The 21753-nt window shown below is 36.5% G+C and overlaps 1 protein-coding gene and 1 long non-coding RNA gene across 2 annotated transcripts in view; both read right to left on the bottom strand.

The window, feature by feature from the left end:
- Nucleotides 1–1759: 1759 nt before the first annotated feature.
- Nucleotides 1760–21753, bottom strand: part of LOC125263168 (Fc receptor-like protein 3) — a 43977-nt gene continuing 23983 nt past the window's right edge. Inside the window, 8 exon segments of the mRNA XM_048182089.1 lie at nucleotides 1760–1957; nucleotides 2105–2164; nucleotides 2286–2372; nucleotides 2539–2595; nucleotides 4528–4629; nucleotides 5149–5265; nucleotides 5355–5553; nucleotides 5556–5602. Of these exon segments, the coding sequence (XP_048038046.1) occupies nucleotides 1902–1957; nucleotides 2105–2164; nucleotides 2286–2372; nucleotides 2539–2595; nucleotides 4528–4629; nucleotides 5149–5265; nucleotides 5355–5553; nucleotides 5556–5602 (725 nt within the window). The 3' untranslated portion in view covers nucleotides 1760–1901.
- Nucleotides 11753–21244, bottom strand: LOC125263170. The gene is made up of 3 exons (XR_007183706.1): nucleotides 20855–21244; nucleotides 12378–12482; nucleotides 11753–12150 (listed from the first exon to the last, which is right to left on the bottom strand). It is a non-coding gene; the product is annotated as an uncharacterized LOC125263170 (long non-coding RNA).

Below are 21753 nucleotides of genomic sequence, written 5' to 3'. Positions count from 1 at the left end.
TGATCATAGAATGGTCAGTTGAAGTAGTCTACTGAAGAACTGGGAATAAATAACTGAACATGCACAAAACTACACATGTAAAGTGGCGTAGCCAGAATTTTATTTTTGGGGGGGCCCATTTAAAAATGAGGGGGCCGCTATATTTTATATATATATGACACTAATAATGACTACAATGACACTAATAATTCTTAATTTCTAAAAGAAATGCAAAATCAATCGGTAGTTATTAATAGTATAACGAGACAAACTTTTACATTCAATCGCGTTTGGTCCCATTTATTTTTGATCACAGTGCATACTACACATACAAACTTTTACTCTCAAAGTGCGCACATTTGTAGAAATACACGTTTACCTCAGATTTCATTAGATATAATTTATAGAACATGTACGCAGAGTTTCATAATTACAGAGGTCATAAAATGTAGTTTGCTAGGGGGGTACGGGGGCATGCTCCCGCGAGAAAATTTTGATTTCCCTGGTGTACATATGTGCATTTTTAAGACATTAAGACCAACAAATTGGATAACAATAGCTTTAAAACCATGTCAACAAATACATGCATGCATGCACAGTTTTGAGGCAGCTTTAATCGCATGTTTGGCAATTTCATTTTCAAACGACGGTCATTGCTCGTAGTATCTATTGCGCTTTATTTTAGCTATAATAAAGTAATTATGCAGCGCGCGCCGGCGCATTTGCGCATGCATTTCTTGAGTGCGCGCCACGAGCACAGTACTGTATAAATCTGGGGGGGCCTGCATGTTAATGAGGGGGCCTAGGGGTCTCCCCTTTTGCCAAGACATCTAATAGCTGTAATTTGAAATATTATAACTATTTAAAATAACCGCTTCCTATTTTAATATATTTTTTAAAATGTAATTTATTCCTGTGATGGCAAAACTGAATTTTCAGCATATTACAATGATTTCTGAAGGATCATGTGACACTGCTATTTTAATATATATTTTTATCGAAACCACCATCAAGTTTTTTGGTATCTTCAGTGTCACATGATCCTTCAGAAATCATTTTAATACTATGATTTTAAAAACATTTCTTCTTATCATCAATGTTTTGCTGCTTAATATTTTTTGAGAAAACCCTGACACATTTTTTCAGGATTTATTTGAGAAACAGAAATAAAAGTACACTTTATTTGAAATAGAAATCTTTTGTACAAATGTCCCATTTGATGTGTCCTTGCTGAGTAAAAAGTATTAATTTCTTAAAAAAAAAGAAAAGAAAAAATCTTACTGACCCAAAACTATTGAATGGCAGTGTATATAAAACCGAGAGCAAATTTATAATACACTCAAAACTTTATAAACAAACAAACAAACAAACAAACAAACAAACAAGCTGAAATATGTTGAGCATAGCTAGAAAAAAATATATAGTTTCACTACACACATTTACATTCAAAGACAACTTTTCCAGAATCAGTTTTAACATTCTGTTATATTTTCATGTCCATGGGAACCTATGCAAATACATTTAAAATCCAAGAAGACAGAAATGAAAAAATAAAAAATGAAACTTGGTCACTTAATCATCAGTCAGAAAAGAAATATCCTTTCACTGAATATTCTGTTCACTCAGTTGTCAAATGATAAACTGCTGCTGTTATTAACCAACATAAATACACACTGTGCAGAAACAATAATGGCTTTTTCTAATGAATAACAAAAGCTGATCATTTCTAATAAAAGCTCATTGCTTTTATTAGAAATGATGCAAACATTAACATTAATGCAAACATTAACCAGCACTGTCTCTGAAGCACATTTAGGATTGCTAATATTACAGTAAGTTCTGGTAAATCTATTGCCTTGATGATCCTGGTCATTCACTTCTCAACCTGCTGTAAACTCATCAGTATCCTGGGATTGAAGTTTCTACTCTGGGTATGTTTTTTTAACCTCAGCATACGTCACACCACTAGATCCAGCACCTGAAAATATATGAATGAATTCAAAATGCACATTTATAATTCTTATGCAGCATTTCATGTAATTCTTAGATTCTCAATAATGCATGAAGATGAAGTTTTCAGTGGTTTCTTGTGAATTGTGAATGATGTTTTTAGTTTGACGCTCACCTTGATCTGTTTCCAGCTTCAGTTCAGAGTACAGGCCGTCACAACTCTCAGTGTTTTTGACTAGAAGATGAAAACAGTTCATATCTTTAGTGCTTACTGTACGTCCAACAGTGTTGTGAAATATAACATTATAATATAATAAACATGCTAAAAGAGAGCAGAGACTTTTGTAGCGGTTTACCTTTCTTTTCTTTCTTTTTCTTCTGTTTGTTTGTAGATTTCATTTCAATCTCAGCATATGTGATCTCAGTCGGTCCACTTACAGCGTCTACAATGAACAACAGAAAGAAATAAGACACTTGATTTAACTTGATTTCCTTTGCAAAAATCACAGTGATACAAAAAACAATGGATTTGATTTCCAGTTTCTTTAGAGAAGAACTACTGAACTCATTATAATGACATAAAATACTTTAAATGACATAATTCGTTACCTGTGCTTCTGTCTTTATTATTAGTTACATCAACTGTGTCATAAACATGTGCAGTTCCTGTAATAAATTAATACATTAATTAATTTCCAATAATATATACATTTTTCAAAGATTTGTCATGCATCTTATTAATTCAATTCCACTGAAAAATATTGATGTTATGTTGACATAAACATAAAAATAAAGCCCTAAATATAATATTTAATGTGCTATTAATATTCTAAAGTAAATAAAATATATTTTGCTATGCAGTTTTTGATAAAACCAAATAACAAGCTGAAGGTGCATCTCAATAAATTAGAATATCATGAAAACGTTTTTTTTTTTTTTTTTTCTGTAATTTAATTCAAAAAGTATATATATAAGTATTTATATACATTCTAAATTTATTAGACATAAAGAAAAATATTTCCAGACTTTTTTGTTTTCATGTTGATGTTTACAGCTTGCTGCTCATCAAAATAAATACAAAATCAGTATCTCAAATGATTAAAATATTTAATTTCACGTTCTATTAAATTACCATTCTCAGGGTATATACTGGGTTTAGGTCAGTAATCCCAACAGCAGTCATGGAGAAGTCTGCTGACTTGATGGTTTTCCAGAAGACTATCAAGACCCTCTACAATGAGGGTAAGCCACACAGGGTCATTGCTGAAAGAGCTGGCTGTTTGCAGAGTGCTGTGCCAAAGCATATTCATGGAAAGTTGACGGAAAGTTGAAGGAAAAAGTGTGGTAGGAAAAGGTGTACAAGTGAAAGGAATGACCGCAGGCTTGAGAAGATTGTCATGCAAAGCCGATTGAAGAACTTAGGAGAGCTTCAAAAGGAGTGGACTGAAGCTGGAGTCAGTGCATCAAGAGCCACCACACACAGACGTCTTCAGGAAATGAGCTACAACTGTCACATTCCACGTACCAAGCCACTTCTGAACACAAGACAACGTCAGAAGCTCGTCTCTAAGGAGAAAAAGAACTGGACTGTTGCTCAGTGGTCCAAAGTCCTCTTTTCAGATGAAAGTAAATTTTGCGTTTCATTTGGAAATCAAAGTCCCAGAGTGTGGAGGAAGAGTGGAGAGGCACAGAAAGTCCAGTGTGAAGTTTCCACAGTCAGTGATGGTTTGGGCTGCCATGTCATCTGCTGGTGTTGGTCCACTGTGTTTTCTGAAGTGCAAAGTCAACGCAGCCATCTACCAGGAAATTTTAGAGCACTTCATGCTTCCTTCTGCTGACAAGCTTTATGGAGATGCTGATTTCATTTTCCAGCAGGATTTGGCACCTGCCCACACTGCCAAAAGTACCTAAAGCTGGTTCAATGACCACGGTGTTACTGTGCTTGACTGGCTATCAAACTCGCCTAGAGAACTAGAGAATATGTGGGATATTGTCAAGAGGAAGATGAGAGACACCAGAGCCAACAATGCAGATGAGCTGAAGGCCGCTATCAAAGCATCCTGGTCTTCATCACACCTGAGCAGGTGCCACAGACTGATCGCCTCCATGCCACGCCGCATTGATGCAGTAATTCATGCAAAAGGAGGCCCAACCAAGTACTGAGTGCATAGAAATGAACATACTTTTCAGAAGCCTGACATTTCTGTTTAAAATATCCTTTTTTTAATTGATCTTATGAAGTATTCTAATTGATTGAAATAGTGAATTGGCGGGGTTTTGTTAAATGTGAGCCAAAATCATCATATTAAAAGAACCAAAGACTTAAAGTACTTCAGTCTGTGTGCATTTAATTTATTTAATATACGAGTTCCACAATTTGAGTTGATTTACTGAAATGAATGAAGTTTTCCACGACATTCTAATTTGAGATGCACCTGTATGAATGTCAATGACACAAATATCATGTTAAACTTTAGAGTGAAACATTATTTATTTGAGAGATCTGTCCTGTCAGTTAAAAGTTATTCCTAAATGTATTTTATCTCAGCTTGTAAAGATTTATGGGTCTTTATTAATGGGTAATGAATAAAGTCTGACCAGACAGCAGTGTCTTGTATCCGGCTTCACTCTGGTTCTGCTCTGATTTCTGATTGATGTTCTGCTGTTGACCGACAGCAGAGGGAGACTCAGATCTTCCACCTAGTCAAACACAAAATGTTTATGTACAACGTAAATGTTTTGAGGAAAATCTCTGTCATGTATACATGTTTGAGAATGACAAAGTGTTTAGTGATGTTTTTTATTTATTTATTCATTATGGTTTAGTTCCAAAACATTAATCTGCCTCACTGCCTGCTGTCTTCAAAGACAGAAAAAGAAACTGATAAATGAATAATTTGGAGAGATTTACATATGCAATAACTTTGTATATCAAATAACTACTGGACAAGATGGAGGACTCACTTCGATGAGTTTCAATGTTTTCAATATAGATGACAAAGATTTTCATTAATAATTTTCAGAATTGAAATAAGAAGCCCAATTTAAGATGGTCTTCCATCCTGAAGGCTGAAAACTGCCCAAAAACCCTTTACAACCAGCAAACATCAGCTTTACCAGGTTGGGAGACCAGAAAACCAGCTTAGACTGATGTAAAATTGAAGCTCACAAGGTTTAGAAACAGAGCTAGTGTCTGAAAATGAATATCAGATGATGAACCTTTGTTGTTTCTGTAGTGCCACAGCAGGACAAAGAAGACAATGATCAAAAATACAACAGTCAGTCCTGCAGTCACTCCAATTATCACAGCTTGTTTGAGACCATCAGATCTTGAGGCTGGGGATACAGAGATACATGTATTTTTACATTTAGATTAGTGCTGTAAATTGTACAGGAACATTTCAATAGTGTTTATATACTCTCACCTCTGACTGAGATCCAGCTCTTGGGTGACTCTCTCTTCTTCTCTGGGTGTTTGCAGTAGTAGAAACCCTCATGTGACTTTGAGACAGTAGAGATGATCATCTCTGTAGTTTGACTCTGGATGAGTGATTCATCTTTATAGAAATCAGCTCTGAGGATTGATGGGGTTGAAAACTGATCTAAACAGTGTAGAGTCAGAGTTATCTCCTTTCAGTCACAGGATGAACAGGACTCTCCAGAATCACACCAACTACAGAAACACAGGAAACATGCAACATGAACAAAACAGTAACATAATAAAAACAAGACAAAATAAAAATAGATGTTTATATTCTCCACTGCCCACTGGTTTCTGAGTGTTTTAGTGTATTTAGTCTATGATGGTCTGGCTGGTTTTATGGCCAAAGTCACGACTGTATCTAATGCTTCCTGCTCTTGTTAACTTTCTTCATGCATTGACTGTAAACTGTCAGTGAAATGAACAAATACAGAAACACAGACTCACAGTGTACAGTGATATTAACAGGATGAGATTTCTCTCCAGATTCAGACTGACACCAGTACACTCCAGTGTGTGATATACTGGTGTAGCTGATTGTACATGTAGATCCTGTTTGTGATCCCCATAATGATGGACAATCTTCCAGCCGCCCCCAAAAGTCTGTGTATCTTCTGACTGTCCATCCATCAGAGTTACTCTGGTCCTCACAGCTCAGAGAGAGAGAGTCATATGTGAAGTGTTGTGATCTGCTGGGACTGATGATCAGAGAGACTCGAGGAGAAACACCTGACAACACAATTACAGCTATAATTTATAAATATTACATATTTAACTTCCTTTATTAAAGACAAACCCATCGTTTAAGTTCTGTTTGAACTCACCAGTGACCCACAGTAGTTGTTTGTTGCTGTACCATGTTTTATAGGCTGTTTTTTCTCTCTCTGCTTTACACACATAAACTCCAGTGTGATTTACAGCAGCAGAACTGACAGTGTATTTTCCTCCAGATCCTCTGCTGCTGTCTGAGAGCAGCTTATAATGATCTTTGACGACTGTAAAATAAGATAATGTGAAGTTAACAATTTAAGGAACAACTTCTATTGGATCTGGCCCTTATAAATTACATTTGTATCAAAACTTGAACCTGAATAAACTCAATATGTTCAGGTTGTTTTAATCAGGGTTTGATCAATGGCTCTTATGTTGTTACAGAGGAGTGACTGTAATGGAGGATTGGGTATTAAATTATATATTTCACTTCAATAAAGCAGTTAATCCTGATGAAGCACATTATAACTGACCTGATGAGACTTTAGTTACAGTGAACCAGCTGAATGTCCAGCCTGTAGAGGAGCCTTTAACCTCACAGATCAGAGTCACTGGATCTCCTTCAGTCAACCACTTCTGAGGAGAAACACTTAAAACTGCTCTGGGATCTGACATTGAGAAATCACTCATTAATAACATGATAAACTTGTGTGTGTTTATGAAGAGATGATCAAAACTCACCTGATACTGTCAGTGTAACTTCATCACTGCTAGTGTGATCCAGCGTGATCCTCCTTTCTCTGATCCATAACAGGAGTATTTACCAGCATCAGACTCAGAAACAGGCCTGAATGTGTGTTCCTGTAGTTCAGTGGAAACCATGAATGAAACCTCCTTTAAACCAGTAGTACCTCCAGCTAGTGACTCCATTCAGCATATAATGTCACATCTGAGAGTGAACTGAGTCTCCTCCATGTTGATCAGGTTTAATGGACACTTTGGCTTTTGGTCTTTCTGTACAACAACAAACAATAAATATAATGTGATAAATAATATAATAAATACAAATAATAAAATGTGCTGTTTTTATTGTATGAAGAGTTACTTATAAAACACTAAATGAAGATAAAGTGAAGTGTTGCTCTCTGTAGATGTTCATTCAGTGTCTATGATATGATTTCATTGACAGGCGACACAATGATACGGTCCGTGTCCTGGATAAAACTGCTCAACCTGTCTGCACTTCTGCCATCAGTTGCAGACGTTACAGGATCTCTGTAAGTACTACAACGTCTAGGCAAAATATAGAACATTGTTTTAGTGGTCCCCAACGCTATCTCCAATCCTAAACAATCTTACATATTGCAATTACCCCTGTTAAAGTTCAAAGTTATAAGCAAATCTTCTGTCAAAATCAACCACTTCTGTGGAGAGAACACTTAAAACTTAGCTCTGAAAAGTAAATCACTTATTAATATATGATATAACTATATGTGTATTATGATATATGATCAAACTCATCCTGATACTGTACAGTGTAACTTCAATTACTGTAGTGTGATCTGCGTGATCCTCCTTTCTCTGATCCATAACAGAAGTATTTACCAGCGTTTAGTATTATTTAGGCCTGAATGTGAGTTACCTGTAGTTCAGTGATTAAACTCTGGTTGAACCTTTTTTTTTAGTACCTCCAGCTAGTTACTCCATCATTATATATGTTTCTGTTCTGATGTCATACTGAGTCTCCAGTGTAACCAAGAACTTCTGTAGAAAACTCAACAGTCAGAGATGTCCTTGTGGAGGATCTGTGCACAAAGTCAGTGAAGCATGAGATGTGAAAGTTTTTCAGCAGATCTCATTCTGATCTCTGGTAAATTATTAGTGCACCCTTGATAGCCACCAGAGGTCACTCCACCCCAGACCATTGCCAATCTATCATGGACTACATTTCCAAAACAGCCGTTGATTCAGCTGTGTCTCATTAATCTTGTTAACTCTGTGTATATAATCCTGGTTTTCTCAGTCATTCTCTGTGAAGTCTTGTACGTGTCATCACTGCATTTCTGAGCACAACATTGTTCATCTGTTTCCCTGGATTTGACCCTTTGCCTGTGTAACAGGATCTGGATTTTCCCTGTCTCTTGGTCTGCATGAGTTCCTGTCCTGATATCTGTTTGGACTGTTTATGACCTTTTGTCTGTTTTGTGAATTATGTTTGTGGATTACCCTTCTAATAAATACTGTGTTTGGTGCAGTCCTGCAGCCTTTGTGTCTCAGAGCAGCACATGACTGGGTTCATTCAAACCCTCATCCTTTAGGTTAGTATAAAGTTAATTAATCCTTATTAGTAGTACTGAGCTTAATTCAGCAGGGTTTCACTTGTACCACCTTCATCTACACTGTGACAAGCCCGTGCCTAGCTTTTGTCGGCGTGAAATATTCTCCCTCTCGTTCTAGTGTGATTTGTTTGCTCTGAGCTCTTGCTGCTGTCTTCGCGCTGTTAAAAGAGCGGCTGTCCAACAGCCGCGCCGACGAAGTCATCAACGTTTATTAAAGCTTGGTGTTGTGCCTTTCTAGTGCCCTGCTTCATGTTTTGGTTTATTTCTAAGTTAATGGTTAAATCTTATTTAAGTTTAATTTGTTTGATTGTATTGCGATCTTTCTTTTTTTTTTTTTTTTTTTTTTTTGTACCACAGATGTTTAACACCAAATCGTGTGGTGATTTTACTGTATAGAAGTTGGTGTTTGTAACTTTCAGGTGATTAACACTTTTTTTGGTTACTTTTGCTTCTCCTCACTTTTGTTTGTTGATCTTATGTGAGGAGTTGCATTGGTTCCACTGTCCAGTTTATTTTCTGTCTTAGTCCAGTTTATTTTCTCCAGTTTATTTTCTGTCCAGTTTATTTTCGTCCAGACTTCTTCCTCTGTCCATAGGTTGTCAGTTTATTTTCAGTTTATTTTCAACATACGTCATTATTCACTTTTTGATTTATTGCTCTATTATTCACCAGTGTTTGATAGTGTGATTAGAGTGCAGTCAAAGTGTTTCATGAATCCATACACATATACAAATACATACTACCTCAAGGCTCCTGGTTTGTAACAGAATCACCCATTTGTGATGAAGTTTATGAATCAAATTCACTCACCTTCTCTGTCTCTTGGTCTGCCTGAGTGTGTCCAGAGTGGATGTTTGAAATCAGCACTGAAAACACAAAGTAAAAAACTGAAAGATTAAATGTCTCAAGGAAAGATCATCCATTTGTTATCCTGATTTTTTATTTCTGTGGGATCTTATTTTCAAAGTTCTTCCCGTGAGGGAACCGGCTGAGATTCCCGGACAGAGATTAAGCCTTGTCCAGGAATAAAATCTGCTTTCTCTGTCATGGTTTAAAATAGTCCTAGACTTAATATAGTCCAGAGTTTAATAAGATGATTTCCTGTAGGAAGACTTAGAGCTACTCCAGGACTAAACTGAGGCTTAAATTAAACCTAAAGAAATGTTGTGTCTCACACAAAGAATATATATATATATATATATATATATATATATATATATATATATATTTTTTTTTTTTTTTTTTTTTTTTTTTTTTTTTTGGTGCTATCTCACTTTATTTACACACACATCTATATTTTGGTTTAACAAACATTGTTTCTGTTTCAAATGTGATTGCTTCATGTTAAATTGACTTCAAATGAGTTACTAGTAACTCACTTTCAAGTTTTCATTTTGAAATAACGTTTCAGTCAAGTAACCCAATTAAAGAGGGAACTTATAGAAGTTGCCACTAGCAATTTTGGGCCCTATGAAAGAATATGAGGTCGGGGCCTCTACCGCACCCATTCCACACCAAACAAGTCAAGCTAGCTATCCAAAATATTTATCTGCAATTTAATAATAATGACCTATTACGTTTGCTATTGCTTTTGACCACTAGGTATCAGTATTTAGTCAGAGACCTCCCATGGCTGTAGCTAACACTAGCAGATGATTATTATGCAAATGTAAATGTAATAGAAAAATACAGTAATCAAATGTTCATATTCATACATTCTTATACAAAGCCAATTGTTTAGTCAAAAATTCAAGAAGGGCCATATTTTAAAGCTCTTTATAACTTCTGCCTTAAAATAACAGTTGTTGTAATTGTTAACTATAGCATTTGTTATGATAAGGATATAATTACAGGTAAGACCATTTTTTCTTTCTTTCTTTTCATAGCATTTGTTATGAAAATAGCAACACAGTTTAGAAACTATAGCTACAACATGCCACAGCTGTAATATAAATCTTTCCCTTATAAATCTATTCCCTTAACAGATTATCTATTACAAATTCTACAACTAGTCAAAATTTACCACAATAACAACAGAACGTGATAAATTCTAGTAAATGTGGTCATCATGAGTTTAAAAAGCTTGCAGGATGATGTTTTCCCCTCTTTTCATCAGTCATTTTAGTGGCTGTTTTAGATCATGTTCAACTTTCTCCGTATCGTTTTACTATCCTCAATAGAATCCAAATGGGTTGCACATTTTATCATCAGCGTCGCATAGAAATGGCTCATGCAAATCTTAACACTTTTTGTGCGCGCTGGTGAACGGCAACATGTGAGAAGTGCTGGTGCAAGAGAAGTGCAAACCAGCCCATTTCAAGCACTGACTGTTACTGCTAATAAAACCGATCTCTGGGGGACCCAAAAGTGCGTGGGCCCTTAGAATTGTCCTAATTTTCCCACTCTTAGTGGCGCCCCTGCCAATTAAACAGGACTTTCACTTCCCATCATGCTTTGCACCGGGCTGGAGTGGGTAAATGTTGAAAAAGTGTAATTTTATGCATGTTTTTAGAAAGATAAGAATATGGAGAGACTTCTTACTGTTTAATGTTCTATTATGTAAAAGTTTTTGTTATGTTTGTGTTGGAGATTACCATTGTGGTGAAGTGTAGCTTTTGCTTGGGTTGAGGACCTGATAACAAGAATTGTCTATTTTATGTAGTGAATCAACCACTTTAGTAGTGCTTTGGATCAAACTAGCCCATTTCTACCAAATCAATTTCTATCAAACCAAACCATTTAGACTGCCGACACCGATTATCACATGTGTAAATAGTTATGTTTAGTTTGTTGTTATGTAAAGGACAAAACAAAAGCATTAATAATCATAGGATTATATATATATATATATATATATATATATATATATATATATATATATATATATATATATATATATATATATATATATATATATATATATATATATATATATATATATATATATATATATATATGTTTCATCTATTTAAATAGAATTCATTACAAACAGATTTCCAGGCATTTCACTTTTTTCCCCTACAGTTGATGAATTTTTCTTGCTTTAAAAGAACTGTCTCTTCTTTAGTTAAGTATTGTTATTATTATTATTATTGCAGTCTTCTTCTGCTGACATTATTTTCTTTGGATTTGCTTCTCAGTTCCATGCAATTTTAAGCTTTTCTTGGTTCATTCCATGTTTTCTAGGCAACCTCTCTCATGCTAATTCAGATTAGCACAGCTGGTTTTAAATTAATCTAGTTTATTTTAATTCAGGACTCCGTAGTCCAGGTTTTAGTAATCTGTACTTAATCTGTGTTTCAGAAAGCCATTTTTTAAGACACGATTAACTATTCTAGATTAAGGCCTATCCTGGCTTAAATTAAACCCTGTCCGGGAAACCGCCCCAAAGAGTTCATTTCTCTTTCACAAACAGCTCTAACTGCACACTTAAACTCTCAAGCTCGTCTTTCACAACTAGAGCTGGATCTGAAACACTGAGAGCAGCATGAAAATAAATTCCCAAAACACGAAATCACTCGATCCTATTCATAATATAAGAGCAATGGACATGAAACGCATGCGGAGGAAATAATACTCACAGAGCACAAGAGGAAGTTGACTGAGCTCCATACTGACTGAATAATGACAGACGGTTAAAGACACAGACTGAGTTAAAGCCTCAAGACTTCCTGATACCTACAGTCAGATCTTTAGGAACATAATGACAGATTAAAGACATACAAATGAACCTCATGTGTTACAGAAAACCTTCTGATAATGTTGATCATCTTGTAACATGTTTTCAGAAAATGTCACACATGTTTATGCTGAAATGTTGTCAGGATTCATTCAGTATCAAACTGAACAGCATCAGTTTGCCATTATGAGAAGAAATAAGTTTGTGTGTTTAATAAACAAGGAAAAGGAAACAATACCTTGATGGATATTTATTGTAATGATGGTATTAGCTGTATTGATAAGTGAAGAAGCAGAAACTGGTGAAGGACTGCTGTTCCTCCACACTGGTTAATGCCACTGAGCTGAAAGAGAACAAACCAAACCACAACTATGAGCTCAACTCTATTTATATGATCAGGCCTCTGACAATAAGAGTGTCAAGATTGTACTTGTGAACAGTTTAATATTCATACTGTTATGATTTCCTGATTGGTCAAGAGCAGGGATGGGCAACTTCAATTGTGACGAGGGCCAACATTTTTTCTCCAGAGGACGCATCCTGTGAAGGATGCGGACGGTATACGGAGTGTCCTTAACCAGAATTAAACGAGACGTCCTTCGTGGGACACACAGGCAGGAAAGGAAACAGGAAATATCACGTTACTATGCCAACACATTCACGGCAGCGTCGTTGCGCTCTCACAAATGTTAAAAGAAGGAAAATTATTTATAAATTTGAAAAGAAAATGTATTCACTTGTTTTATTTTGGTTAATGCTTGAGGAGCTGTGGTGTATGTAGATATCTGTTGCAGAGACAAAGGAGGAGCTAAGATATTAAGAACAAAGATTAAAACAAAACAAGCTTAAACATCACATCTTCGCTGTACATCTGCAGACGCCGCCATTTTTAAACATTTCAAATAAATGATGCATCCTCCGAATTCCTGGGAAAGGAGGACGCATTCAAAGGTTGCATTCGGAGTGTCCCACGTAAGGCTGGAATACACTACATGACTTTTAAAATCTGATCGGATTTTTAAACAAAAGGCATTACACTTGCAGACTTTGTAAATATTTTACAGAGAAAAGCTGGGCATCATACACTACATGACTGAGGATACATGACTGGATACATCCTACATGACTGAGGATCACACACTACCAGACTTTAAAATCTTTCCGAACACAAACAGAAACATGCGCCTCATTGCCAGGAGACGCATGACAGACAGACAAAACAAATGCAGGAGATGAGATGACCCGAAGCACTGGAAGATACGAGGCAAGTGTGTTTGGAGATGGACAGGGGTGGGCGGACACAGTCAGTATAGACAGATTACAACAGGTGTTAGAGGTAAAAGGTGTAGTCAAAGTTTATTTATAAAGCACTTTTTTTAAAACAACAAGTATTAATCAAAGTGCTGCAGATACAAAAAAAGAAAACAAAGCAGCTCTCACATAGCATCGAACGCCAGACTATAAAAATGAGTTTTTAGGCCAGATTTAAAGACTTCTAGTGTTTGAGCCTGTCTGATGTAGAGAGGAAAACTGTTCCAGAGCTTCCAGAGCAAAGGCTCGTTCCTGATCTTCAGTTTTACCCGTGGAACAGCTAAAAGCAAATGGTCAGCAGACCTTAATGCTCTTGACGGAGCATACAGATTAATCAAATCCGATAGATAACTTGGTGCTGAACCATTAAAAGATTAAAAAACAAGCACCAAAATTTTAAAATGAATCCTATAATGAACAGGTAGCCAGTGAAGAGATGTGAGAATGGGAGTGATATGTTCCCGCTTTCGTGTACCCGTCAATAGGCGAGCTGCCGCATTCTGGACCATTTGCAGTCTGGAGAGAGAGGCCTGACTAATGCCAAAATAAAGGCTGTTACAATAATCCAGATGACTTGAAATTAATATATGCACAACTCTTTGAAAATCTTTAGAGGACAAGAAAGGTTTCACCCTGGTGAGTTGTCTCAATTGAAAGAAGCAAGATTTAACTATTAAATTAATCTGTTCATCCAATTAAAAATCACAATCCATAACAACACCCACATTTTTTACATAGGGCTTCACATATGGGTTCAGCTCACCAAGGTTTAGGTCTACTGACTCACAGGTTCCCCCTGGCGTAAAAAAAACAGCACTTCTGTTTTCTTTGCATTAAAATTAAGAAAATTTAGTGCCATCCAGGACTTAATTTCTTCAAAACACTGCAATAGAGGCGCTAAAGAGCAGGTATCTTTACGTTTCAAGGGCAGATAAATTTGCAGGTCATCTGCATAACAATGAAAAGAAATACCAAATTTCTTGAAAATATGTCCCAAAGGGAGCATATACAGGGAGAACAGAATAGGCCCCAAAATGGAGCCCTGGGGGACCCCACATGTGAAAGAAGCAGTTGAGGAGACATAGTCTCCAAGATGAACTGAAAAAAACAAAATCAACCAATCCAATGCAGTACCCTTAATACCAACACATTGCTCTAGCCGTGAAATCAAGATATTATGGTCTACTGTATCAAATGCAGCAGAAAGGTCTAGTAAAATTAAGACAGCGCAATCACCAGAGTCAGTGACAAGTAGTAAGTCATTAAAAACCTTCAACAGTGCAGTTTCTGTACTGTGTAGTGCTTTAAAACCAGACTGAAACACTTCATGAACACCATGTAAATCTAAAAATGAATTCAATTGTCCAAATACAACCTTCTCCAATAGTTTGGATAGAAATGGGAGTTTCGAGATAGGTCTATAATGAGCAAAAACTGATGGATCCAAATTAGATTTCTTGATTACTGGTTCCACAGCTGCATGTTTAAAAGACTTAGATATGACTCCCAAAGCCAGGCTGCTATTAATAATTGCAAGAATTTTAGGACCAATGGTTTCAAATGAATCTTTAAAAAGACGGAGAGGAACAACATCCATACCACATGAGGATAAGTTCATTTTAACAAATGTCTCTTTCAGTGAGTCAAGAGACACCAACTCAAACTGATCAAAAACAGCAGAGCACTCAGTGGAAATGGATGAAGAAGTCGAAGGGGAGCAAAATATTAACTCTGACAGCCTCAATATTGTCAATGAAAAAGTCAAATAAATTCTCACACATCTCGGCTGAAGGCTCTAAACAGGTTGCCTGGGGAGTGTTTAAAACCGCGTTAATAGTACTAAATAGCACAGCTTATGGGAGTTATTATGAGAGATGATACTAGAAAGATACTTTGATTTCTCAGATCTAACAGTTTTTTGATATTTAAGCAAATTCTCCTTCAAAATATCAAAGGAAATCTGCAATTTATCCTTCTTCCAGCGGCGTTCTGCCCTTCTACACTCGAGCCTTACAGTTTGAGTAGTAGCGTTCAGCCATGGTTGAGCTCTAGACTTTACTCGAACCATCTTAAAAGGAGCCACAGTATCCAAGATATTAACACAAGTTGAAGAGAACAATGAAGTCAGATCATCAGTGTTAAGACAATGAATAGTCATTGTCAATAGCATTAAATGCCTCTGAAAATGATTGAATGGTTGAAGAATCGATCATTCGACGGTGACGGGTTGGAGCAGTCACTTTGGGATCACAGGTAAGTGAAAGTGAAAGTGAAGTGACATGTGGCCAAGTATGGTGACCCATACTCTGAATTTTTAACCCATCCAAGTGCACACACACAGCAGTGAACACACACACCGTGAACACACACACCGTGAGCAGTGAGCAGCCATTGCTGCGCCCGGGGAGCAGTTGGGGGTACGGTGCCTTGCTCAAGGGTCTCACCTCAGTCGTGGTATTGAGGGTGGAGAGAGCGCTGGACATTCACTCCCCTCACCGACAATCCCTGCCGGACCTGAGACTCGAACCCATGACCTTTGGGTTACAAGTCCGACTCTATCCATTAGGCCACGACTGCCCAGGTAATACATATCTCAAATAAAACAGGTAAATGATCAGAGAAAACAGCATCACAGACTTATGAAAAAGCTTTATGATAAAACCAAGTCTAAAATATGACCACAAACATGTGTGGGACTATCCACAAGTTGAGTTAAATTAAAAGACTATAATAAGAATATAATTTGTTTATAAAGTTTGTATTTTGTTTCCCTTCAGAAGGTAATCAAATGGCAAGCTTCTGAATCAAAATTTAATCCAACTGTGAAATGAATGAATGAATGTTTTTTTGTTTTGTTTTTTTAATTTGAAGCACATTTTGTTTTTTGTTTTTTTCTTTTTCTTGTCAGAGTGCACCAGAATGCGTCGTCCCCAGACCATCCTACAACAATTTAGTTCGTACACATCACCTCTTTCACCTATGTTAGGTTTGCAGGTGTTTGTAACTTGAAAATATGCACGTTCATTTCAGAAAGCGATTTATCATTCATGATCTCTCATCCACTTGTAAATCTGTCTAAATTTGTGTAAAACTAGCTAGTATTTAAAATGTCCTAGTATTTAATTTACCATTATTTCTTTTGAACAAAACAATTTCAGTTCATGTTTTAGATTGTAGGAGAGAATTTTACAAAGTAGAAGGAAATATGCTTTCAAAGCTGTGAAAAAAAAAATTCTGGCTTCCTTCTGCAAACTGCATGGTGAGAAAGTTTCTCTCCAGACGAGTGACGTAGAAAAAGCAGAGCAAAGGCTGTAGAGCAGAAGATGCCACATGACAGAATAATACCAGATCAACCGCCCTTCACTATTTTAGACTGAAGTCAGACAATGTAGAAGTAATGTTAAAAGATATGGTGTATTTACCTGCCTGACAACAATAGCTGTTGTAAGGACTTAGCCTATGTATTAGCTCAATTTAATTGTTACAGGGAATAAGAATTGAATCAACTGTAAATGATTCACTGTAAATGATTCAGAATTAATATTTAACACTTCATCAATTATTCGTCCAGCGAAAATTGAGGTTAGAGTATTTTACCAATTCTGGATAAAATATTATTCTGCGGCCAACAGTAACAATATTTTATTATGATTATTGTTATTATTGTAATTATTATATTATAAGCAAGAGGTAACTTGATCTTTTACGTTTAAGGCAGTAATTTGACACACAGCACAAGAAACTCGTATATGTGAAAATCAAAACAAGGTTTATTGACTACTTCTAATGATTACAAGAAACTAAGGCTAAACACACACACACACACACACACACACACACATACATACATGCACACACATTCGCGGAGTTGATGAGTTATGAAAAGTCCCAAGTTCAGTGCTAACTTAACTCATAACCTGAGGAAAATCACAAAAGCAGAGCTTTGGCTTGATTCTTTAGGTTTAAAGGAGTTTCACCAGTTTCCAGCAAGAGAGAGAGAAGTTTGCTTGTACCTGCGTTTGCTGTGACAGCTGAGGTAATCGGGTTGTTCCGTGACTCGTGTACAGCGGAATCCCGTTCTGGATTGGCTGTCTTTCAGGTGACGTCTTCTCGGGAAAGCCCTGTGGGTTGCGCGGAAGCTTTGAAGGATGCTGCTGGCTGGTGCAACGCGCTGTTCTGAGCGTCTGGCTTGAGCGGCTCTCTTCTTGGGAGACTTTGGTCAGATATTTCACAGAGGGTTGCGGAGTCTGGATGTGACGGCTGTCGAATGATCAGCGCCGCAGCTCGTGGTTGAAGTCGGGTGTTAGATGGAAAATCAGCCCCGGTCAATCAGTTATCAATGACCCATGCGACTTTTCCGCCGTGGTCAAAGTAGCGGTGCTTCGGCTACCGGGCTTCAACGACTGTGCTTCAGTCCGGCTTCTGACCGATTTCGAGCGACTTCTGACTGACTTCTGACTGACTTCTGACATTAGCTTGTTCGGACAGCATAGTTTTAAGGGAGCGATCCTCCAATGAGACGTTGCTACGGAGATTAGACACGCCTCGTCTATTGTCTATTGATCACATCGCGTGATATCTGCAGAACATTCTCCTGTTTTATTAACAACTTTATAAAGTTTCTTAATATTTTCCTGATACTGAATTTCAATGTTTCATTCACACAGAATTACAGAGAATTATAAACTCTGTATTTAGAGCTCAAACATGACACACTTCTTCCACACATATTACTAGACTGACCTAATTAAAAACAATGATTACAAGAAATATAAAATGCATACGGGAATACAAACATATAATGCATTGACTCCAACATGTTAGTAATCCCATCATATCATGCGTTATTCTAGATATAGTTAATATTTTAACAGATAAACAATTGTCCCTTTTTGAGACTCAAGATTGAGTCCTTAAGCATAGTTTAAACTTTGACCGGAGTCACGAGTGACCGGGTCAGGATGGATTGCTCAATACAAGGGAGGTATTGATAGGACAGATTCGTCTTTAAATCCGTTGATGGGTGTTTTCCTGTTCCGTCCGATAATACAAGAGGGTTTTGTGAGAGAATCAATAGATTTAATGTGATCAGATCCACGTGATGGGTTCTGATTAGTTTATTGCTGATGAGCTAAGAAGTCCTTTAGACAGAGTCCTTTGTTAAAAGAAGTCACGTCATCACTTCTGTTAAGGCTAGGTGTTTCCTGTCAGGAAATGGATCTTTTGGACCAAATGAAGCTTTGTTCAATCATGTTGTTCATTGATAAAGTCATTGGTAAGTTCTGTCGAGCGATGCCCTACACTGTGCATATTGAAGTTGCACATACACTGGACACAGACTCGTGTTTAAATGCCATCTGAAGATTTGTGTGCAGGAGAAGTCAGGTGTCAGTCATAAGAGGTGACAACATACTAATTTCACAGGTGCTGAGATTGAACTGCTCACAGCCTTCATCTGCAGAATCAATCAAATATTGAAAAAAGAAAAAAAGAAGCAAAAACAATGCAATATGATTCAAAAACAGGTTTAATTAAACAATCTCTGACTGACCATGACACAAATCCACTTTCTGTTTGATCAGGATGTGCATGTGTGTAAATTATTCTACTAGGAAAAACTTCCTTAACAGTATTTATACTTAATATACACTCGACTCCAGTGTATGTGTGTAAAGAACGTGTTGGTGATTGTGTGTGAGAGTTTGTGTCTATGAGTGAATATTTTCAGTCAGAGTTACAGTGGTGACAAATGAATGTTTTTAACCCTGGAGTTCAGGCTTGGTGGCCCAGAAACTCATGACACATTTTACTCAAACTTCCTTTGGCTTTGAGTTACCAAATGGCTTCATACAGACAAAACAAAAGTTTTCACAGTCTGAGGCCTCAGAAATGTCACCACTAGCTTTCAACATTTTCTTCACATCTGATCTGACTGACCCTCATCAGTTCCTTTTTAAAAGCACTTGCAGACACATTAGCTCTATCTGTCTGTCCTTTTCACTGGGCAATCTGTACAATTATTAAAAATAATCTGTTAATAATACTAATAATAATAATAATAATAATAATAATAAATTTTATTTTAGGCACCTTTCAGATCACTCAAGGTCACCATACATCAAGAAGAAATAGTAACAAGAACAATATTAAAATAATAACAGTAAATAACAATGCCAATAAACCATAAATAAGAAGAAAGCAACAATTAGAAACATGACAGCTATAAGAATAACAAAAAACAAAAGTGCTAGACTTGAGTGCACACAGTAATCATGAAGGATAAGCTATTCTGAATAAACGGGACTTAAGTTTAACTTTAAATTGAGATAACAAGTCTGAATCACGGATGTTGACTGGGAGAGAATTCCAAAGGTGAGGAGAAGCACGACTAAAGGCCCTGCGGCCCATGGTGGTTAGACGAGGTCTACAGGTTTGCAATGACATGAGGGTGAGTAATTAATGAATAATAACTAATCTTTAATGGTTGTCTCTTAATGTGTTTATACTGTCCTTGTAATTTATTGTTTTCAGACTCTTTTAGAAATAAATTTAACATAAATAACGTTGACTGGAACATGTTTTTTATTCATTATTTTGAACTCGAGACCCTCTCACTTCAAAATCTGACACTGCAAAAACTGAAGAGACATCAAGGCAAGCAAACTGAAACATGATGCAGAAAATATCTGTGTGAGATTATAATCTGCTTTCTTTAATGTATAAAATATAATTTTTGTGAAGCAAGTTATCATCGATGGACAAGATGTATTGTAGAGACTCTTTTAACTGAGAGACTGAAAGTGAAAGAGGAAGTGCTATAGAAAGATAAACTGGTGTGAAGAGAAACTCACATCAGAAGTTTTCAGATCTTGTTTTATTTGCTTCATGCAGAATGACACTTCGGGCTTAAAGCGTGTCCAAACTTTTTTAAAAGGGGGCCAGATTCAATGTTGTGGATACATCTGGGGGCCAGTTCCTTTTCCATAATATATTGTATTATATTATATTATATTATATTGTGTGTGTAACCCCTCACCCAGGTCCTCCTACTTTAACAAGGAGGCTAAAGGTTGCATCAGTCGCTAGAGCATCTCTTGAGATCAGAGGAGTGAGGTTTACTCACACAGCAACTACTAGCTGGTCTCTGTTATATATAAAAACTAACTCATGCTGCAAATTCAATTAATTTATCTGTGTGACGGGTGCGTAGCCCACCTCACATGTTTAGCCTTACCATTGTGCTTGATTTAATGTTTAATTTAGTTTAATTTAATATGGTTTGCTACTTTTATTTGAATCCCCTTTTTACAAGAAAAACACAAGTTTAACAAGTTAACAGTTTATTAAGATCTTGACTGTACAGAAGGGTTCACACTTCTTCTATTCTTTGCTGATTAACTTTACCTGAGTCCTAGATTGCTCGAGTCCATGGAGTGACGGCCGTTTTCCATGTGGAAGCAGACAAAGGGAGAGGCGGTGCTTCAATCTCCTAATTTGTGCTGTGCCAGAGGAAGTTGGACTGTACCATCATGTTTTGAGTTAGAGGGGATCTTTGGTGTTTTGTTATTTTGTTATGTCATTCAATCTTTTTGTTGGGTTGAGTATTTTCTTTTCGAGTACTTTAGGTAAATGATTGTATTATGTTAGGTATTTTTGTTATTTTGTTTGAGTTTATTTGGTAAAGTTATTATTTGATATTTACCTTTACTTGGGTTGGTATGTGCTAAAGGGGTATTTATAGCAATGACGAGATGAACAGAAGTTAGTTAGGGTTGTCTAGCCACAGTAACATCATGGGCATGTTATATTTTTGTTATTTTGTTAACAGGGGAGAGTTACTTTACTTTACTTGTTTATTTTTTGTTATTTTATTTTATTATTCTTCATATATACGTTGGAAATGATTTTCAACTTCCCTGTTAAGTTTATTCTTTTTGTTGAAACAAATAAACTGCTCGTTTTGCCTACTTCCTGTCCAGCTTGTTCTTGGCCACACCACCACAATCTGTATAGCACTTTTCACAATGCATATCGTTTCAAGGCAGCTTTATGGAGAATGCATGTTTCTACATTACAATAAGAGAAATTTGTCATTAGAGGTGACTGAGTCTAAGTAGCTAATCTCCATATGTCAAAAATGTACAGATAATACAAACCATGTAGTTAGCTAACATCGTATTCATTTATGCAGAAACAATCATCTTATTAAAGCAGTTATTACAAGTTGTGATCGGCAGTTGTGTATGTCAGTGTTTCTCAACTGGTGGGTCGCATCGTGAAATGAAGGATACGGATGATGCCTA

Source organism: Megalobrama amblycephala, linkage group LG2 (assembly GCF_018812025.1).
Source record: "Megalobrama amblycephala isolate DHTTF-2021 linkage group LG2, ASM1881202v1, whole genome shotgun sequence".
NCBI lineage: Eukaryota > Metazoa > Chordata > Actinopteri > Cypriniformes > Xenocyprididae > Megalobrama > Megalobrama amblycephala.
The sequence above is the reverse complement of the archived record's forward strand: the minus strand, read 5'-3'. Positions and strand labels throughout refer to the sequence as shown.